Source organism: Taudactylus pleione, unplaced genomic scaffold (assembly GCF_031769625.1).
Source record: "Taudactylus pleione unplaced genomic scaffold, aTauple2 ptg000314l, whole genome shotgun sequence".
NCBI lineage: Eukaryota > Metazoa > Chordata > Amphibia > Anura > Myobatrachidae > Taudactylus > Taudactylus pleione.
In genome coordinates, this window is record NW_028284715.1 from 6,121,906 (window position 1) to 6,143,557 (window position 21,652).

General features: G+C 42.8%; 1 protein-coding gene across 14 annotated transcripts in view; it reads right to left on the minus strand.

Moving 5' to 3' along the window:
- RIMS2 (regulating synaptic membrane exocytosis 2) overlaps window positions 1-21,652 on the minus strand; it is an 801,312-nt gene that overhangs the window by 62,014 nt on the left and 717,646 nt on the right. For 13 of the 14 annotated variants that reach the window (XM_088442657.1, XM_088442652.1, XM_088442648.1 and 10 more), the window contains one exon: window positions 17,855-18,096. In XM_088442657.1, coding sequence (XP_088298783.1) covers window positions 17,855-18,096 — 242 coding nt within the window. The remainder of the gene's footprint in view (window positions 1-17,854; window positions 18,097-21,652) is intronic. The other variant, XM_088442644.1, reaches the window with a different exon arrangement.

The window sequence follows — 21,652 nt, forward strand, 5'->3', positions numbered from 1 at the left end:
GCATATTCATACAGTATGGATGCTGTAAGCTCCAGGTATATTATTTTTAGCCGATTCGCAGCTGCTGCAAGAACTCATTCTATCCAATTTCTTCATTCTGACAGTGATAGGAAAGAGACAGGATGATTTGAAAGCATTCCCCGGGGTGCTGAGGGGCTGGAAATGCGATCTGCTGTTCCGATGCTAGGAGGAGCCATGAGATAATTTACGGTAATTAGAATTAGTACCGAAGCTTCAGCTGGAGAATATATTGTGATGATGAGAAATCCAAAATAAGAATACATGTACAATCCTGGCCCTTAAGGAACATGTATTCTATTTAATAACAGCTTCTCTAAACCTTCTATCGGATGAGGTGTTGTCATGTGTGCGAACCACTTATCATACCAACTTAAAATAAAGACACTGAGACGTGGATTTGGCAGATAACTTGATGGCAATTTATTGGAGCAAAATAAATTATTATTATTTATTATTTATTTAAGGTTGTATGGTGGCAAAGAAAGGACGTCCAGAAATCAGCCAAATCTGCTATGCCAACACACAAACAACAAAAGGCATAGCAGGCGTAGATCGCCCAGAGTGCATACACATAACCATGTAACTCATATCATCACCAAAAAGGTAACGCTCACCCCCATCTTGACTTCCCACCCGTTTAAGTGGTGATACTGCCCCCCATTAGGTTGGTACAGCCAACTACCAGTCAACGAAGGGAGCACCCTTAAATCATAATTGCACCCGGACTGGTGACCTGCCGTTCTTTCCCGCCACCCAAGACAAACCTACTGCATACAACACTTATAGGGGAGGGAGGGCGGGAAATCTGGAACAAAGAGGGTTAAGCCCACACTTCAAGCCCATTATATAAAGTTCCTGTTGCAAAAAACGCCCCTAACTGCCATAGGCTAACTCCCACTAGTCATTTGCATACATGCCGGCCCCCATCCTAGAGGTTTAAAACACCTCTTTTCTTATGCAATCTTTCGGTTTCTCTTGTGTGAGAAAATGACAGTAACTCCTGTATACTGAATTGCACAAGACAACGTGCTAATAATCAGTAAACCTCATTAATGAGATTTAATTCATTGATATAAAACCAAATATTTTGTAGCACAAGAGGGAGAATATTTGGTCATTCATATCAGTCCCTGGAGTATCTATTATGGGTGCACCCAGGACTAACCACTGTGTCTCCAGTGCGGTTTACCGGTTCCCTATGCTTCTCCTGCAGCGCCATCTTTCTAGTGACATATTCAGAAAGATGGTGCCGCACAGGAGATAGGGAAGACCCTGGTGGTGCCGGAGTCTTTGCTCTCTTCTGTATATCCGCAATCTTTGCAAGTTTATCACTGGAAAGATGGCGCCATGGGAGAAGCATAGGGAGCTGGCGGCACCACCTGGGAGGCATATTCAGACAGCTACGGGAGGGGTGGCTTTCTTGGGGACACTGCACATGCCCCCTACAAGTTCTTAAAACAACCCTGCCAGTGGAACTTACAGTCTATGGCACACTTGTATACTCTTGGGATGCCCTCTCTGTGAAATACCAAAGTGGCAGGAAGCGTGGTGATGTGACTCATGACATCACACCACAGAGGCTATAATTTCAGGTTAATGTGGCACATTCCAGCTCTCCGTATCGGAGATGAGCCTCGGATTGGCTCAAAATGACCGTTCTCCTCAGGTCTGAAAGTGGCGCAGGACATCAGTTTCGCCTTCGCATCTTGCAAGATTTGGCTGCTGCTAACCTTGGGAGTTGTGGTGATGCTCAAATCTCTAATATCATATCAGAAACACAACTATAACTCCCAGGAGCCCCTGAACCGGTCACATGATTTTACTGTTCAAATGATTATACGCAACAGTCATCATTAGTATTGGCACGTGCACCAGCCCCTTGCTCGGTGCAAAAGATCCAACAGCAACAGGCTTCTCCTCTAGATGCACATGACCCAGAATCGCACAGAACTTTAGATACACACCCACAAGTCAAGGCGGTCTTCAGAAAAGGGTGGGCAGTACTAAAGGGGATTTTACCACATTCCTTATATGTACAAAGCACCGGAATGCATAGCAAATGTTTGTCTCATATAAGCATTGTCAAACTGTATATTATACAGGATCTGTAAAATACTTCATTTTTTTTTTTTTTTAACAACTACAAACTTATTAAGAAAGATAATTCTACATAGTACAAGACACTTATAATGAGGGGAGAATGTGACTCACCCATGTGGGGATGATCTTTGAAGGATTAGGCACCAGAGGGAATGGTTAGGGTTAGGCAGTAGGGGGAGTTTGAGAGATTAAAGTTATGGACAGATGCCCTGATTCAGAGGCACTCGCTATTTGTGTGCGCTCGCTCTGAATCAGGGCGGGTCGTTTTTTTATTACCCCGGCCTCCAGGCCGCTCGGTAAGCTGTGGGTGACCACCAACAGTTTTTGCGGGCGGCCTGGCGATGGTCACGATGGTCATCGGGCTTGCGACGAGACCCTTGTGATAGGGTCTTGTCCACCGCAAGCCCCAGTGAACTTCCTGCTCTAATAGAGCAGGAAGTTCACTACTGACATCACGTGTGATGTCAGTAGGGTCGCCCACAAACGGTAGGCGTTCCTAAGGGAATGCCTCCGTTTGTGCAGCCACCCACCCTCCCCGCCTACAAAACGGGGAGAGCTGTTGAACAACATCGACAGCCGCCCCGTCTTGTAGCGAGTCCTGGAGCGAGTGATTTCTCACTCGCTCCGGGGCTCGCGTGTGCGCACTGCTCGACCATCGACCCGCTTGCGAGCACTATGCGCTCGCAAGCGGGTCTGAATCAGGCCCAGAAAACTTACCAGAACGCCGCTGCTCAAGACTGCCTGCACCGGAACTGCACGTTACATGACCGCCGAGACCTGGAAGAAGACACTGGAGCCACCGAAACCAGGGAGGTTAGCACTGGACCACCAAGGGCTTTAGGTCAACATTCTATCATGTCGACATTTCATATGTGCATACGTGATGCATTTCGACATACTAAGCATCTCGATACTCTGCATGTCGACATTTTGACCATGTTGACATTCTCATGTCGACCTGATGCACATCGACTTGATAAATATTGACCTAACATAACACACCCTGTTTACAACAGGATGGGAATGTGCAAACGCAGAGAGATAGGTGAGAGATGGGCTAGTGGGGGGGATGGAGCAGTAAAGGTGAGAGGATACAGAATAGGGGTTGTGAATTGAGATGATGAGATGAGTACAAAAACTTTTTCCTTCATTATGGAGGAGAATAAACATGTTTGATTAGGGAAAAGGTAGGTGGGCCTATGAGGGATGACATCAGGAGAGGCCCTGTGAAATTGTATAAATTTTGTCTTTGAAGTACAGTCAGTAGGTGGCAAGAGAACTGTGTTAAATTAAGGGGGAAGGGGTGCATGTGGGCCATACTTGCCTGTCTTTTCTGGCTACCCTCTAGGAGATCCCAGAGGGGAGGTCCAAGAAGCACTGAGATGCCACCATCCACTCCCAGAGTAAAATGTAGTCATTCACAACATCACGAGAAAGGGTTGGGCCATGACGATCCAATTCTCAGTGAATTGTGTCATCAATGCCCAGTCTACTTTACTGGGGAAATGGACAGGATCCAATCTCTAGGTGCTCCGAGAGAATAACCCCAGGATTCAGGAATCTCCTGCACATTCCAGGAGAGTAGGAAAGTCTGAGGTGGGCAGAGAAGCCAGAGGAAGGTGGAAAATGGGTGTTGGTGGCTAGAAGACTGGGGTGGTATTAGAGAAGTTGAGTAGAACTGCAAGTGAAAGCAAAGTATTGTAGGGTGAAGGGAATGGTTTAGTTCACACAACATATTTTTGCATTTGCAGCTTGGTTACATAGGAATACATTTTCTCTGTCATTGGAAACAACATGAGAATCCCACAGAGACAACAAGGTAATCTACGCGGCTCTCAAAACCACACACCCCTCTTATTAAAGAACTCTCCAGATCCTCTGAAACACTCAATACACTTCCCCTAATTCCACTCAGAAGTAGTTTTTCTAATTTAGATGTGTCCTGCCATAAATTTCCCACTCGACTTAACATGTCATTAATATGGTGATTTTGAGAGTTCACTGTAAGAACCATCAATAAAATGTAGCAACGTTTTATAGCTCTTCTAGCAGAAAAATATATATAAAAAAATTATAAAACACAAGTCATGTTAATATAGACATAGGCCGCAGTAAATTATATTTGTATCGATTGCAAGCTCTGATCATCACTTCCATGTTCATGAGGAATACTTGTGTGATGTAAGGAATAACAGTGGCGTCACCAGGTGTCACGCTCCTGTTCTCATCACGCTGGGGATTTGCTCAGCGCTCCGGGAGTTGCTGGGCAGCCTCCAGCCTCTCCGGACACAGGGGTGTGTGGAATGGATGACGAGCGTATGTGCGTGTCACCTATCATCGCTGCACCATCCGGAGAGGAGACACAAAAATAGCAAAGCAGCTCTGTAGTTTTGGTGTCACCCCCTCAGATGGTGTCACCTGGTGCAGCCTCTCCCCCTTAGTGACGCCATAAAACACATTCTACTGTAGTGTTTTATTTTACAGATCGTAGAAGTCACCTTGAATTTCTGGTGCACAATGCAGTATGATCACAAAACGTAACCAGTTACATGTTTGAACTTACTATATTGGATCGACTTTAGTCATACTTGCCGACTTTTAATTTGTCCTCTCCGGGAGAAGCCCGGGGAAGAAATACAGATGACCAGGCTCTGTGTGTCTTAAGGACCCACCCACATCATTCCAAAACGCCTTGAATTGCGGGTCCTGCAGGGAGGGGCAAAAATTAAGCAAATCGCATCATATTGTCCCGCCCCCTCCCTACAGACCCCCGATTCTCTGTATTATCTCCTCATCCTGCCCACTTCGAGTGGGCGGAATGTGGGAGATCCACCCTATCTTCCAGGGGTTCTGGGGACTAGCCAGAGAATCGTGAGTCTCCTGGACTTTCCGAGAGAGTAAGTATGTATGCTTTCAGTTCTGCAAATATATACATATATATATATATATATATATATATATATATATAAACAGAAAACCCAGCACTCACCATGTTTAAACACTCACATTAAACATTGTGAGTGTTTAAACATGGTGAGTGCTGGGTTTTCTGTTTTTATTTATTTAAGCAATGTGGTCACAGGCCACTTGCACCCCAGTCCTGGGAATGGCGAGTGCAGGTCTGCACCCCAAATCTAGGAGTGGCGAGTGCAGTGGATTTCTGACTTTGTATATATATATATATATATATATATATATATCTATATCTATATCAAGACATTTCATTGTATGGTTGAAACCTTACCGTGTAAAATAGACACCCCTTTTTTTCAGTCGAACTTGTCACAGGAGGAACAAGTTGCCCTGATAACATTGGGCCAAAGACAAGACATTATTATAAGGGGTGCTGACAAGGGTGGATCCATCGTTATTATGGACATTGCTTATTATAGAGATGAATGTTTAAGATTATTAAGTGATGCAAATACCTACTGTACCTTGCCTAGAGACCCCACTAATGAATATAAAGAACGTTTAGATGCTTTGCTACATTTAGCTGAGAATGAGGGCCACATTTCAAGTTTTTTGTGTAAAAAATTAATTACTGAGTTCCCCATTGTACCGCTTTTTTACGCTATTCCAAAAATTCACAAAGATCCACAAAGGCCTCCTGGTAGACCTATCATCTCAGCCAGGGGGTCTTTGTGTGAATCTATTGCCAGTTTTGTCGACATGTATTTACAGCCTTGTATACAGGACACTTTTTCGTACTTAAAAGATTCTATGGCACTATTACGACGTTTAGCATTAATTGATATACTTCCATCTGATGTCATTACGGTCACCTTAGATGTGACTAGCCTGTATACGTGCATTCCGCATGAGGCGGGTATTCGTGCAGTTGAAAGGCTGTTGGTTAATAATTCTAAATTTGAGGGTCCCGATTTACAATTTTTTTTATCTCTTTTCGAATTCACCTTGAATTACAATTATTTTCTATTTGATGGAGTTTTCTACAGACAAAGGACGGGATGCGCTATGGGTTCTCCTGCGGCCCCGTCCTTTGCTAATGCGTACATGTGGGAGGTAGAGAGGAGTTTGTTTTTTGATGATGCTGCTATTTCTCAGTGTATGTATCTTTACTACCGATACATAGATGATTTACTAATTTTCTGGCGTGGAGATGTCAACATATTATGTGGCATCATAGATCGCCAAAAGGCATCATCGAATCCTATCAAATTTACATCTCATTCCAGCATGAATGAGATTCATTTTCTAGACGTTAATATTAAAATCGTCAATGGACGGATTCAGGCTTCTCTGTACGTCAAACCGACTGATAGAAATAATCTTTTACGGTATGATAGTTTTCACCCTCGTAACACTGTATATGGTTTACCTTATTCCCAATATATTAGGGTATGCAGAATCACCAGTGACAGGAAGGAAACAATCAAACAATTGGAGATTATGACTAATACATTTCTTGATAGGGGTTACCCGAGGAAAGTTTTGCAGAGGGCACAAACTAAAGCCCTTTCTTTAAGTAGGGAAGACCTATTACAACCGAGGGTCAAGAAGGGTCTGCAACGTAGGGTGCCCTGGATTAATCAATTTAATATCAAAAGTAAGTGTGTATCAGCACAAGTCAAGCAGCTATGGCCGTTAGTCACCACTGACCCAGAGATATCTTTGCTGCATGACACTAAGATGATGCCCAGTTACACACGAGGTCGCAATATTAAAGACATTGTCACAAAATCTGACATTACACCATTTAAGACTCCAGTAAAATATTTTCTTAGTCGTAAAACAGGCTGTTTCAAATGTCTCGGATGCACTACCTGCAGTTTTATGCAGGTAGGTAATTTTGTATCACATCCATACTCGGGGAAGAAATTTAGTATCAAATGGCCGTTATCTTGTAATTCACGGTTTGTGGTGTACGTTCTGTCTTGCCCATGTGGCTTGTACTACGTGGGCAAGACCTAACGGCAGTTCAAGGAAAGGATGGCGCAGCATCGGGCTGCTATTAGAGCTGCCCTCTCTTCGGGCTCCAGTGAGCAGCCTGTTTCCAGACATTTCGCCCAGTTGAGACATGGTATTGCGACAGTTCGAAACAAAATAATTGATCAGGTGCCAATTTCATTGAGGGGAGGCAATAGAGCCAAAAGGCTTTTACAACTTGAATCCTCTTGGATCCACAGGTTGGACACATTGGGCACCACGTGGGCTTAATGACTCAATGGGCTTAAATTGTTTTTTGTAGTCCATGATGGTTCTACAGTTTCTATCCCAGTATTTATTATTATTCTTTATTATTAGTTTATATAATATATTATGACATTTATTTTTCAATATAATGTTTTTTTTTTGAGAGGTGAGGCCTGTAGCTAAAAAAGTATAATATGTTTCTAGGAAGGTGACTTTGTAGATTTCTTTTAGTACATATTTTTGGGTCTTATAGCTCATGAGGTTTTAGAATGTTTTGTAATTAGATTTTTTTTCTTCATTTAGATTTGGTTTACACTAATTATATCTTCGCAGTAACCAAGGTCAGGTTTTTTTTTTTTTTTTCCTGACAGTATTGCGGTTTTATTGATGCACATATTTATGTTTTAAGTATGAATAATATTATGTCAACAGAACGCTCATTGATTTTTTTAGTTTTTTATTTCACATATTTGTATGATATATTGTATCATTTTTGAGCACTTACATCGTTACACTATTCATTCAATAAGTAACGTTTTTTTCAACACACCCACTGTTTGCTATAGATATGATCACAGTTTCAAGTTTTTTGTATAATTAAGTTAGTATTATGCTTTGCACGTTTTTTATAATTTTTTGTATTTTATTTATTTCATTTCCATGACAACCGTTGGGCTGCTTGTTATCTCCGTCAGCCGTAGCGCCGGTGGTGACCACGTGGATACGTGACACGCAGGATGTTTCCGGCGAGTCTGGTTGACCTAGTTCCGGTCTGAGCCCCGGCACGACGAGCAAACGGAGCAACGCGCGTCCAGAACGGTAAGCTATTTAATCTTGTTGTTTGTTTGTCTATGTCATTCTGTCTTTTGCATCCTGAGGGAGGGACGTATTGTCCCGAAACGTCGATGTATAAATTTCCTAGAAGACTCTTGAGTGCCACCTCTGTGTATCGTATATGGTGGGGACGCTGTTCCCTGTAAGGAGGGCACCGGAGCAAGGACGGCTTATTACCATATAGTGAGTGCCGGATCATCGGTGTTTATTATATATCTATATCTATAACTATATAATATCTAAAGTGGATACAGCACACTTTGGATGTATGCAGAAGTATATACTGTAATGCAATTGATGCAGGTCATTTAAATCTATTGAGATGATTGTATTTCCATGTGCCAGAATTCGAATACTATGTCAGGTCCACACATACAGTATAGCTGTGCTTTAAGCAATGCACCACCCACACAAAGTATGTTAGACACTTAATTGTTGAGGACATGTTTAAAATCATCTGGATCAGATTGTCGGGTGAGGAAAATTTCTAAGAACATTCTGCAGTTCCGCACATTGTGAGCTAATGGATAGAGTACAGTATGGTCGTGTTTTTACAGTGATAACGACAATATGGCCATGCATAAAATCGTGGCATGTAAAAGGTTTCATACCTAATAGCCTAAATCTGCTTATGAAACACAAGAGTATTCAAATGAAGGTTAAATTTGAAAGCGGTATAAAACATTGTTTGACCTGCATTTTTTTACACTCACAACAGCCAAAGAAGAGCCAGTGCTACTGTAGTCTATGACCTTACATTACCTTGACTTCACCATTTTACAAAATGCAATGTAACAGTAAAAGTGTAATTATGAGTTTTTGATTAATTAGATGTATACACATTGTCTGGGTCTTTAAGGAATCAGACATATTTGTTGAGCTCCCTTGTGTCCCTGTTTTTGAAGGAAAGTAATACGTTTTGGAAATCATTAAAATATCAACTACACACAGAGGAAGCAGCCACTTTGCAATAATATTCATCAGTGCACTTTGAAACAGCTCCATATTAATACAAGTCAAGCCTCATGAATATTAGTCAATTAGTACTTACATAATCTTACTGTTTCATGGTGTTCTATGTTGCAGAACATGCATCTAACTTGTATCTAAACATGTTGTGGCCTTATATCTGTGTTGTGGCCATTCTGATGTCATTTTCCATATTATCATGTATGAGTTATTTTTTACATTAGTGGGTATTCATCTATTAGCCTTTGCTTTGCAAAATGTAAACTTAGTTCTGCTTCAGGCCTTTATTTCCAGGGTGTACATAGGGATACTGTATGTGTCAGGTAGACTGCACAGTAGTATGGCTACTAGAAACAGTTTAGTGTTCAATCTGGATCATTTGTGCAGTTTCTTTAATGCATCCCACATGCCTTTTGCAGTAGTCTAATATTTTAGGTGAATTACTAAACATCTTTAATAAATTAGCTAATGGTTGCTCATGACTATCTGTCTTTCTCATCCTGTTCTTGGTTATTAACCTCTGCTCTGTCTGCAGTGATAACCTCTTATATAACATCTCTATGCATTATTTACAGATATGTCCTCTTACATCTCTTACATCTAACGTCCATACACCTTGTAGTGCGCTCTATTTGCTCACTGTCGTGCGGCAGCTTGCTGTATTAAGTCGCCTCAGGCATATTGAGTCGCATTGTAATGTACTGAGACACTGAACATGCCAGAGAGTGCATTACAACTTTCTGTCCACCAGTTGTCACTTTTCCTACACTGCACTGTGCATGCGCAAAAAAGCAAATTCAGTTTCTATAGCGCAGACCGCTGATTGGCTGATTGAACCTGTCATTTGGTACGCTATAGTACAGCATGTTCATCATGAATTGAGAGCTGTAATTAAGTCTGTAAAAGGATTCAATCATTTGGTGTGCGAGTCCTGTATTTTTTTCAATATTTTCTTTATACTGGTAGTACATGTGTCAGCTGCCAATTGCTATCCAGAAATGCGAGATGTCGGGACAGGCTGGCTGGGACCTGCTGTCTCACAAAAACAATATCACCCCTTATTTTACACTATCCACCCCATGTGTCCAGGGGCATTGAGAAGTGTGATTTTCTAATCAATATTATTTTATCTGCAATACAGTATGTACTGTTTATATATCTTACATTTTTGTTTCTTCACTGCACTGAATGGAATTCAAAGTGTAGCAGTAAGTATCCATGGTTCTGTGGCTACGGCTTGTTTAAGACCTGAGACATTTTGTTGTCTTTTTCCTTCTTAACTCCCTTTGAAATACAGTGCAGGGTTACTCACATACACTCTACAGATTTCCCTGGAAAAATGGTTATTTTGCTCTGTTGTGCTGAGTCCATAACCTGTTGCAGAATATGCTTCTTTATTTTAGCATCAAACACACAGGGAAGATTGTTGGATATACTTTACTGCTTGGACCCTTTTGGTAATTTAATCTGTTGTCAGCTTTCAATATTGAGCAATAATTTTTCAGTTGTCCCTGCTTTTTGTATCTAAAACCTGTGTTATATTGTATAAGTTTATATCTATAACTTTAACCCCTTCGCTGTTTTTTTCTTAGTGATGTGCTGAGCCCATTATTCGATGTTTACACATTCCAACATTAATATCCCTATTTTTTATGCAGTACACATGCAAATTATACCTTGTTTCATTTCAAGAGCATTGCATTTTCAGAAAATAGAATTAGTCATTTTGCAAATGGAAAAATGTGTTGTTTTTCTGAAAATTAAAGAAATATTTTGCAGTTCCTGCTTCTGCAGTAGTCCACCTTTACAGAGTTACAAGCAGCAGGATTGTGGCTTTCACAACAAACTCTGCACTTGCTTTTTTTCTGCTATTTCTCATCATCTCAATTTAAATGCTTTTAATGGGTAGGAAATATATGGGAGCCCCGCAATGTCTACCATTTTTTTTAAGCTAAAGAAAACTACTGCATTTCATAACTGACCATTTCTTTATTTGACACAAGATGGTGGAGATACGTGCTTTAGATACTTTTGCATGTGTGAAAAATTAGATTATTTTTATGTATCATTTTTGGCAAAGAAAAATTCTCTCTCTCTATCTTCCCAAGGCTGGTGGCAATTGGCCACCATTCGTATCGACTCATTGGGAAGGTTTATTGGTTTTGGGGGGGTTTGATGTATATGTAAAGCCTCACTTGTCATCTGCAGTGGATGGGTTAAAGGCCTTTTCATGTCACTTTCTATATTATATAATTTGTGTTTGTAGTATGTTTGGATCACAGTAAAGTTGAACTTTTAACTTTAATTGTCCTAAAATGCAGATTCCTATTGCATAACACTATAAATGACTAATTATGGATTACCAGAAAGAAATGATAAATATTTGATGCATCTGGAAACTTTCACCCCCACAAAATTGCCCATCTAATCTTCCAATTTCCAGGAAAAGTCTAGGTGGGATAAAAACAAATTCACTAGACAATGGTAGTTGATTTCTCCAAACAAACTACTTATAGATAAAGGGAATATCTATAATTGGCAGCCCTGGTGCAGCTATAAGACTTATTTTCTGTTACAGCATAAATCATTTATTAGCTCTATTTATCAAAAAAATGGTCACCATGGCTGATAAAAAAATACGGCGCTGGAGATGTAAGAGTTAATACATCCTTTTGCCAGTCTCCGAAGAAGTGTGAATGTGCAAGCAAGCTTGCTGACTCACATAGGCACAATGGAACTGAAAGAACAGATTTGTTTTTCAGTTCCTCTTAGTTCCATGTTGTAAAAATATAACAAAAAATATAAATGAAAACTAAAAACAGATTTAAATTTGAAAAAAAAAAATTTAAAAAAATATTTAGTTAGATGTAGTAAAAATATAACAAAAAAATAAATTAAAACTAAAAACAGATTTAAATTTAATAAAAAAATGTTTAAAAAAATTCTTAGTTCCATGTAGTAAAAATATAAATTACAACTAAAATAAAATGTCAAAAATGCTTCGAAAAAAAATTCCTTTATTCAAAGATTTAAGTATTTTATTTTATGCTTTTAGCACGTTAATGTCATTTTCAGATGGAGATGACAGAACAGGTGTCACGGTAGTACAAGTACCGCCGCCATACTTTATAAATGAGCTCCCCATGTAAAGAGTAAGATGCATGGTATGTACAGGTTAGGATTTGTATGTTGTAGGAACAAGCCATACAAGGCCATGTTGCAGGTAATGGCACTGGTAATAAGTGGCACTATTGCTACTGCACTGGGTGCGTCAGCAGCAGGGCCCCCTCTAAAATTTGCTTTGGGCCCTGGCAATGTAGTGTTTCACCCCCCCCCTGGTCATGGTTGCTATGCAATGGACAACACAATTTCTTCCTTAATACAAATGTTAATTTAATGTGCATTGTGCTATATAATGCTGTATTCATTTACATTTGAAAAATGTCAACTTATGCAGTGGTTTTAAATAAAATTTCAACTGAGCTAAAAGTACAAACATAAAATAATATGTACAATATGTTCTCCATGCTGGCAGACCGTTGTTGTTTAGCATTTAAGTAATGCAATGCTTTTTCTTGTTTTAAAACCATGAATCCTACATGTCTGTTGCAGTAATGGTACAGCAAAATGTATCATGCAAGTTGACACCAGAGTTTGGCACAGTGCTACAAAGGACCAGAAATTGAGCAAAAATGCACAACTATTATCACCATGAAGGGGTAAAGCCATGTTCCTTCCTGTGGCCACACTAGGCCCCAGCTCTCAGGGCCACTGGAATCAAATACTGGGGCTGATTCAGCATTTCATGATTATTAGGAATCTGCGCGTGCCTAGGACCCGTTCTGCGAATGTGCAGAAAGGGTCCTGCATGATTGCATGCAAACCCTTCTATGATTGACAGGCAGAGCCATTTAAGGGGCGGGGCAGAGGCGGGAACGGCTGACGTTCCCGGAAACTGGGGCATGTCCATCTCATTTCCCGGGAGTGGTAAGGCCAGGGGCTGCATCCACAGACGCAGTTTCCTGGCCTCACAAACCGGCCAGCCTGGCATCGTCCACCATCGCAACAGATGGTCGCAATGGTGATCCCAGCCTGCAACCTCGGTTGCGTTGCAATGCTGGGATTGCAAATGCAGCATGGGGTGTCAAACTCTTCCTGCAGCATTTGCATATTGGCAAGGAAGGAATTGCAAAGCTGCCTGTCCGCTGTTTGTAATATCCCCTGCCGATCTAGCCTTGGTTGTTATTAGGGAGAAAAGTCCACTCTTCCAATACATGCATTTGTCTCCCAAAGCCTTCTGTGCAGTAGGTGCTGCTTATGTTCAGTCTATGATTTAGAAAGCTGCAAGGATACCTTAGAAAACTGTCCATCAGGGTGGTATAAAAGAGCCCCAGTAACTTACATCACCTTCTGCATATCCCCAGAGGAAGGCCCAAGGGCCAAAACGCGTTGGACCATTTCCCCATTTTCACACTAACTCTAACTTGTCAGAGGTATTAGCTGCAAACAGCATCAAATTGAGACTTGCGGGCACGTGATCGGGACCCGGAAGCAATCGAGAAGCAAGCGGCCAGCACTCCACTCGGACCGGAAGAAGGGCCCTTTCTACGGTCCCTCCGTGCGAGGGACCGGAGGGGGGTTACGACGTCCAGAGCCAGGCACCTCCAGAGCTAGATGCCACACGGAGAACCAAGTACAGTCGAACCGGAGGGAACATCACCGCGAAGAGAGTGCCATCCGAAATTGGCGAGCCAGAAGACTGCTCCAAAATCACCAGGTCCCGAATTACCACTAGAGGGGAACGAACATTATCCAGGGTATCAGTGGATACCGAAGTAAAAAGAGGTGCACCACTACGCCAAGGAAAGCGGGACACCGCTCATCCAAGGACAATTAAAGTACCTTACACAGATAGACTTTATTACTCACCTGTGAGATTAAGAGACTATCCCTCTACCAAGCATCCCATATATTACCCACCAAAGGAGGACTGTAACATCGATTAAGTGGAACCATTTACTTACCCTTATCTTATATCCTTTTTGAGACCCACATATAGATAACAGCTTTTAGGCAATTGTAACATACTGTGTAGACATGTTTGCATGAGAACACAAGCATGTTATGATATATTTTAACTTTACTCTGATATACCTTTTATACACTGACTCATTCATTAAAGTGTGTATATAAGTCAACATTCTATACTTGTCCAATATTGGACCACTATACATTAAAGGGATAGAGCACAGCTATAGCTTCTTGTATCTATCTGGTCTAGGTCAGGGCGACCTATTTTTTAGCAGCAGCACATCCCGAACATCTTAGTCAGATTCAGGACCTCATTCGGAGCCGCTCGCAAACTGCGAGCGCTCGCCCTTAATGAGGACGGCCGTTTCTCTGTAAAGAGCCGGCCTCCGGCCCGCTCCGCTAAGCTGCGGCAGCGAGCGGCCAGGTTGTGGTAGGGTCTCGTCTGCCGCAAGCCCCAGTGAGCTTTCGGCTGAGATTTATAATCATGGAACTGGGAGAAGGTTTCTGCTCCTTGAGTTGGTTACGTAATAACAGCCTTCGCTTGTGCCTGTATATAATCAGATCTTCAGAATAAGACTTAGATTATGTAACAAACCTCAAGATCCCAATACTGCTAATGTGCGTGGGACTATGGGCTGGCACTGAAGTACCATTAACTTTTCAATGTTTTATGGGCACAGACTTTAAAAATATAAAATCTGAAATGCTTGTCCCATATCTTTACTTCAAACACCAAACATATCACAGTTTTACAACAGTTTAAGGTTTTGAGTGTAAAAGATTTAAGTTCAGCCTGTTTCTGGTGATGAGCAGAATAGAGACTCTGGGACTCATTTACTAACATAGGTGCAACAAGTGTAACTGAGCAGTAACCTACAGCAACCAATTAGTACCGAATGATATAATGCACGCAAGGCTAATCAAATCATCATATGCCTGTTTGTGGACTCAGAACATTGCACTATTCATGCAAGATATTACTTATAATTCCTGGTGGTTAGCCACCCCTCATATAATGGGTTGGGTACGGGAAGCTGGCACTCAGGATACCAGTGGTCAAAATCCCAATGCTGGCATCCCAACAGGGTTAGGATACCGACACTTGTCGGTCAGTATCCTAACCCTCCCCTTCTCCCTACCCCTAACCCTCCCCGTTGCCTGAACCTAACCTCCCCCCCATAGTGCCTAAACCTAACCTCCCCCTCCCCACACCTTAAACCTAACCCTCCCCCCTTAGCGCTTAACCTTAACCCTACCCCTAGTGCGTAACCCCTAACCCTCCCCCTAACCCTGCTACTTACCTTCAAGATGCCGGCGGTCAAGATGCCGGTGCTGGGATTCTGACAGGTGTCGGGATTCCGGTGCAGGGATTCTAAGCGCCAGCATCCCAACTGTTGGGTCATTGGCCGTCTCCCCACAAAACATCTGGCGTTTAGTTATGACATGGTTATTAGAGCTTTGGTGAGATATAGCCCATGTCATATTCTAGCACAGGCCTGGATGGTTGCTATGGGCTTATTATATATATATATATATATATATATATATAATATGTGAGATTATATGAACACCAGTTTTCATGAATATCCTCCTCCGCGTAGGTGCTTTATGGAGGCTGTCACATACTTCTCTTTACTGGTTTCTTTACAGAAATTGTTGTGTTTAGAATTGATATCATTGCTGATAAATCACCTTAATGTATTTCCAGTCTAAAGGCCTTAATTCAGAGTTGTACGCTATTCCGATATTTACACAGTTAAGTGACAATCGATAATCTGCGTATGCGTCTGAGTCGCACAGCGCATTCTTCAAAGTGCATTATTGGAAATGCTCATAGCGATTATTTGCTTGCAGTGTGATTGACAGTCAGGGAGTCTTTGTGGGAGGTAACGGTAAGAAGCGGCAAAGAACGCAGGCGTATCGCGACCATTTTTCGGGGTGTCTCACAGCCTGCGTCTGCGATCCTGTACGCAGTGAAAGTGGCTCCGGTGTCTCAGTACAAGCGCTCATTCTGGGCGATCATAGCACTTATCAGAAGTCCGATTATCGAAGGATCTGCGACCGATGCTTTGTACGCAGATGCTTGCATTTGCAAAGCCGCAGGTGGGTGTCTCAATTCATTCCTCGCATCTGCCACATTTCCATATTTTTGCCCAGCAGCTGCGTACGGGATCGAAGCTGCGATGACATTAGCGTACAGCCCTGAATCAGGCCCTATTTGCCTACAATCCACTTGGGAAAATTTGTTGAGACTATGGTGGTAGCTTCTTGGGGAGCTACCACTGTGGCACCGTGAGATCCCTTCCACAACCCAGAAAGCAGAAACAGTGCAAGACAATGTCTGCCCAGAAATGGTGTTTATCAGGAGTCAAATCTATAAGGGCTTGAGCACCCCCACTGACCATGTCTGTGCATGACATCTGAGTAATGAGTACACTTATCATTCTTAAAAGCTGGATCCTATGGTGGTCACCAGCTACTGGGAAATAATACTGTGACTTCATATGGACTTATTTTAAGAATTTACTGCTTTTCCTTTTTTTTAAATGATATTTTATGCCTTAATTTGTGTAGAGATTTAGAAGCAGAAGACCAGGTCTGTGAAACACCTGCAGCATCATATTAGACCAGCACGCCAAACCTCTAATGCAGGGTCATTGCATGACTAGCTTATATACTCAACATGCATCATCTGACTCATCTCTCCTATTCTCAGTGGGCATAGCTACAGTACAAATAACCGCATATGGGAATGACTTCACAAGACTGTCTGTGCAACTGATTATTAGTTTGTAATATTGGTGATTAAGGTCACCAATATATGCAGTTATATATATATTACTGTTATCGAAAAAAAGGCGACTTTTAGTAATATTACAGATAATAAAAGTAATTTCTCAGCAATCACAAGTCTTATGTACTATCTTAAGCAAAACAGAAAGGCAGGAGTACTTATCAGGTGGTGGGGAAACACAGAGAACCCAATCTCAGGCAGCAATATAAACTTTACAAACCATGTTGTCTTGTGTCCCAATCCCACCTAGCCTTTATATAGAGCACGTATTCACCAAAGGTGTCAATAATCCCAATCCACAACCTTTGGAGCATTAACATAACCATTCAAAGGCACCTTGGAATAAAGCACATTGGGGCAAATGTATGAAGCCGTGATAAGAGTGAGGAAGTGGACCAGTGGAGAAGTTGCCCATGGCAACCAATCAGCTTTGAGGTTCCATTTATCAAGTACATTCTATAAAATGGTAGGTAGAAGCTGTCTGGCTGCCATTAGGGAGGCCAATCCCAGGAATATGGATCCCTAGATTGGAGTTTCCAATCCCGGAATTTCAGGACTAGTGATCGCATGAGTTTTTCGGGGGGGGTTTATGCCAGGCAACGCTGAGAACCTGCAGCACTCGCTAAGACGCTGCCCCGCCCCCCGGCTGTGTGCAGCATGACGTCAGACGCAGCCCCACGCTGCCCCGTCCCTTCATCCATGCCAGCCTGCACCATTGACCAACTCAATCCCGGCATTGAGCGTTTTTCGATTGGCTTCCATAATTTCCACTGGCACACTTCTCCACTCTTCATACATCTACCCCTTTGTGAATGCAAATGTGTTACATGTCATAAAGTCAGTCTCAACAAATAACCCTGCACCCCTTACCAAAAGCTAAATAAAGAACACAAGGCGCAAACAAATGTCCCCATGCCAATGACTAGAGTATAAATTACCACATCCTACCTGTTTGGCTGAGCTGTGACGTACTCCGACTTTTCCGTGACAGGCCAACAATGGCCACCATTTTGGCGCCGATGCTGGAGCGTCTCTTCTTGTTCCCTGTACCCACTGTGCCCACCGCTGTATCCGATTGGCTCCCGTCATTCTTCTCCAACGTGTACATGTCCCCTCCAATGCTGGTACTCTTAGTCATGTTCTTCCCGGCGGCGCCCATCTGTCTGCTTTGCATTTTGGATGTAAAAACACTGTCAGCCAATTGGCAGATAATGTTTGCACACAAGACAGGGGGGTGAAAAGACAGAAAAGCAAAGTTTTTAGTTGATAAAATATGGGAAATGTAGGGAAAAGCGTCTTCATTATTTAAGAGACTTCAAATCTTTCAGAGTTAAAAAGTGGAAAAGAATGAACTAGACATAGTTACGCACAAGTAATAGGACAGACATGACATTAGAAAACAACATTTTATTCTTGGCTTAAAAATTATCAGTTGTTATAAAGATAAATTTTATTGTATATTATATAAAAAGGATCAACCACCTAACTTGTAACACCTTACCAGGACAGGTAAGTACTCAGACGGCACGCCAGGATTGTACTGAGCAGCAGAGCAGAACTGTTGTTGAGACCTATTCGATATCTTTTTAAAGCTGATTAAGGGGCCTATTTATGTACTAAAAGCCTAATGTAGGAGTCAGATTTTACAAAGATCTCCTACAAAGGCTAATTAGTGCAGCAAACCATTGTCCCCAATATCATCCCACGATCTCACTCCGCAGTGTCAGTTTCTCAGGACAAGTCTTTCTAAAATATTGAAGACTCTTCCGATGTACCCGTGATGTACTGTAACCGATGTCCCTTCCCTGTGAGTTACATTTAGTACATAGAAGGGGACATTTTCTTTAAATGAAAAAGCCTGTCACGATTTGGACTGTTAATAATCGTGGCATTGCCTTGAATATTAACACATAGGCCCCTGGATTATTTCATCAACGTAATTGCTGGTCTGACGCATTTCTTGAGCGCTGTCTGTTTTTATCCTTATATATTTATTATACTGTATCTATATATGAGATATAAGCATAAATGATGATGTGGACTGAGTATTTGGCATAAACTTTGGTAAAAAAAAAAGAGACCAAGAGAGAATGTGGGACAGATATACAGAGAGAAGGGGGGAGAGGGTAAGAGAGAGAGGAGGTGAATGGAGAGAGAGACAGCCGGGGTGGGTGGAGAGAGAGAGAGAATGTAAAAAAGGAAGAGAAGAATAGGGTGACAGAGTGAGACTAACATTAGGGGGGAGAGAAAGATAGAGATGGTGGAGAGTGGAAAGGAAAGGAGAGAGTGAGAGAAGTTGAGAAGAGAGCGAAGAAGAGAGGAAGAGAGAGATGAAGGGGGTAGAGAGAGAGATTATGAAAGAGGGGGAGAGAGAATGTGAAAGAGGGAGAGAGAATAAGAGAGATGCAGGGGGTGGAGAGAGATAATATGAATGAGGGGGAGAGAGTAATAGAGAGATACAGGTGGCAGGGGGGAGAGAAGCATAAGGGAGGAGAGAAAATGAAGGGGTGGAGACAGTGAGAATGAAGTAGAGGTGTAGAGAATAAAAGAGAGAGATGGAGGGGTTGGAGACAGCGAGAATGTAGGAGAGGGCAGAGAATAAGAGAGAGAGAGAGAGAGAGAGAGGGGGGGTGGAGACAGCGAGAATGAATGGGAGGGCAGAGAATAAGAGAAAGAGATGGAGGGGGTGGAGACAGCGGGAATGAAGGAGAGGGGCAGAGAATAAGAGAGAGAGATGGAGGGGTTGGAGACAGCGAGAATGTAGGAGAAGGGCAGAGAAGAAAAGAGAGATGGAGGGGGAGAGACAGCAGGAATGAATGAGAGGGGCAGAGAATAAAAGAGAGAGATAGAGGGGGTGGAGACAGCGAGAATGAAGGAGAGGGGCAGAGAATAATTGAGAGAGAGAGAGAGAGAGAGAGAGAGAGAGAGGGGGTGGAGACAGTGAGAATGAAGGAGAGGGGCAGAGAATAAAAGAGAGATGGAGGGGGTGGAGACAGCGGGAATGAATGAGAGGGGCAGAGAATAAAAGAGAGAGATGGAGGGGGTGGAGACAGTGAGAATGAAGGAGAGGGGCAGAGAATAAGAGAAAGAGATGGAGGGGGTGGAGACAGCGGGAATGAATGAGAGGGGCAGAGAATAAAAGAGATGGAGGGGGTGGAGACAGCGGGAATGAATGAGAGGGGCAGAGAATAAAAGAGAGATGGAGGGGGTGGAGACAGCGGGAATGAATGAGAGGGGCAGAGAATAAGAGAGAGATGGAGGGGGTGGAGACAGCGGGAATGAATGAGAGGGGCAGAGAATAATTGAGAGAGAGAGAGAGAGAGAGAGAGAGGGGGTGGAGACAGTGAGAATGAAGGAGAGGGGCAGAGAATAAAAGAGAGATGGAGGGGGAGAGACAGTGGGAATGAATGAGAGGGGCAGAGAATAAAAGAGAGAGATAGAGGGGGTGGAGACAGCGAGAATGAAGGAGAGGGGCAGAGAATAATTGAGAGAGAGAGAGAGGGGGTGGAGACAGTGAGAATGAAGGAGAGGGGCAGAGAATAAAAGAGAGATGGAGGGGGTGGAGACAGCGGGAATGAATGAGAGGGGCAGAGAATAAAAGAGAGAGATGGAGGGGGTGGAGACAGTGAGAATGAAGGAGAGGGGCAGAGAATAAGAGAAAGAGATGGAGGGGGTGGAGACAGCGGGAATGAATGAGAGGGGCAGAGAATAAAAGAGAGATGGAGGGGGTGGAGACAGCGGGAATGAATGAGAGGGGCAGAGAATAAAAGAGAGATGGAGGGGGTGGAGACAGCGGGAATGAATGAGAGGGGCAGAGAATAAGAGAGAGATGGAGGGGGTGGAGACAGCGGGAATGAATGAGAGGGGCAGAGAATAATTGAGAGAGAGAGAGAGAGAGAGAGAGAGGGGGTGGAGACAGTGAGAATGAAGGAGAGGGGCAGAGAATAAGAGAGAGATGGAGGGGGTGGAGACAGTGAGAATGAAGGAGAGGGGCAGAGAATAAGAGAAAGAGATGGAGGGGGTGGAGACAGCGGGAATGAATGAGAGGGGCAGAGAATAAAAGAGAGATGGAGGGGGTGGAGACAGCGGGAATGAATGAGAGGGGCAGAGAATAAAAGAGAGATGGAGGGGGTGGAGACAGCGGGAATGAATGAGAGGGGCAGAGAATAAGAGAGAGATGGAGGGGGTGGAGACAGCGGGAATGAATGAGAGGGGCAGAGAATAATTGAGAGAGAGAGAGAGAGAGAGAGAGAGGGGGTGGAGACAGTGAGAATGAAGGAGAGGGGCAGAGAATAAGAGAGAGATGGAGGGGGTGGATACAGTGAGAATGAAGGAGAGGGGCAGAGAATAAGAGAGAGAGAGGGGGTGGATACAGTGAGAATGAAGGAGAGGGGGAGTGAGAGATAGACAGAGAGACGTGGTGGTGAAGCAGGTTAATATCACTCACTGAGTTTATTACAGAGGGTGAGACATTACAGGGAATGTCATACAATCTTTATCAGCTGATGAAAAGAAAGTCTTGTTCCGTCTCAGAAAGCATCAGCCAGAAAACTGAGACCTTGTTTAACAAGGCGATTCCACTGCACAGATGTACGTTTTTAAAGAGAAAATCAATATAAAACTGCGGGGAACAGCATTCTACTACAGATTGGTAACACAGCACAAGCACTGATACATGATGTAATCACCGGGCATGCATGCACAATGAGAAGAGATAAGATACTGGCACATGCCCTATTTTAAAGC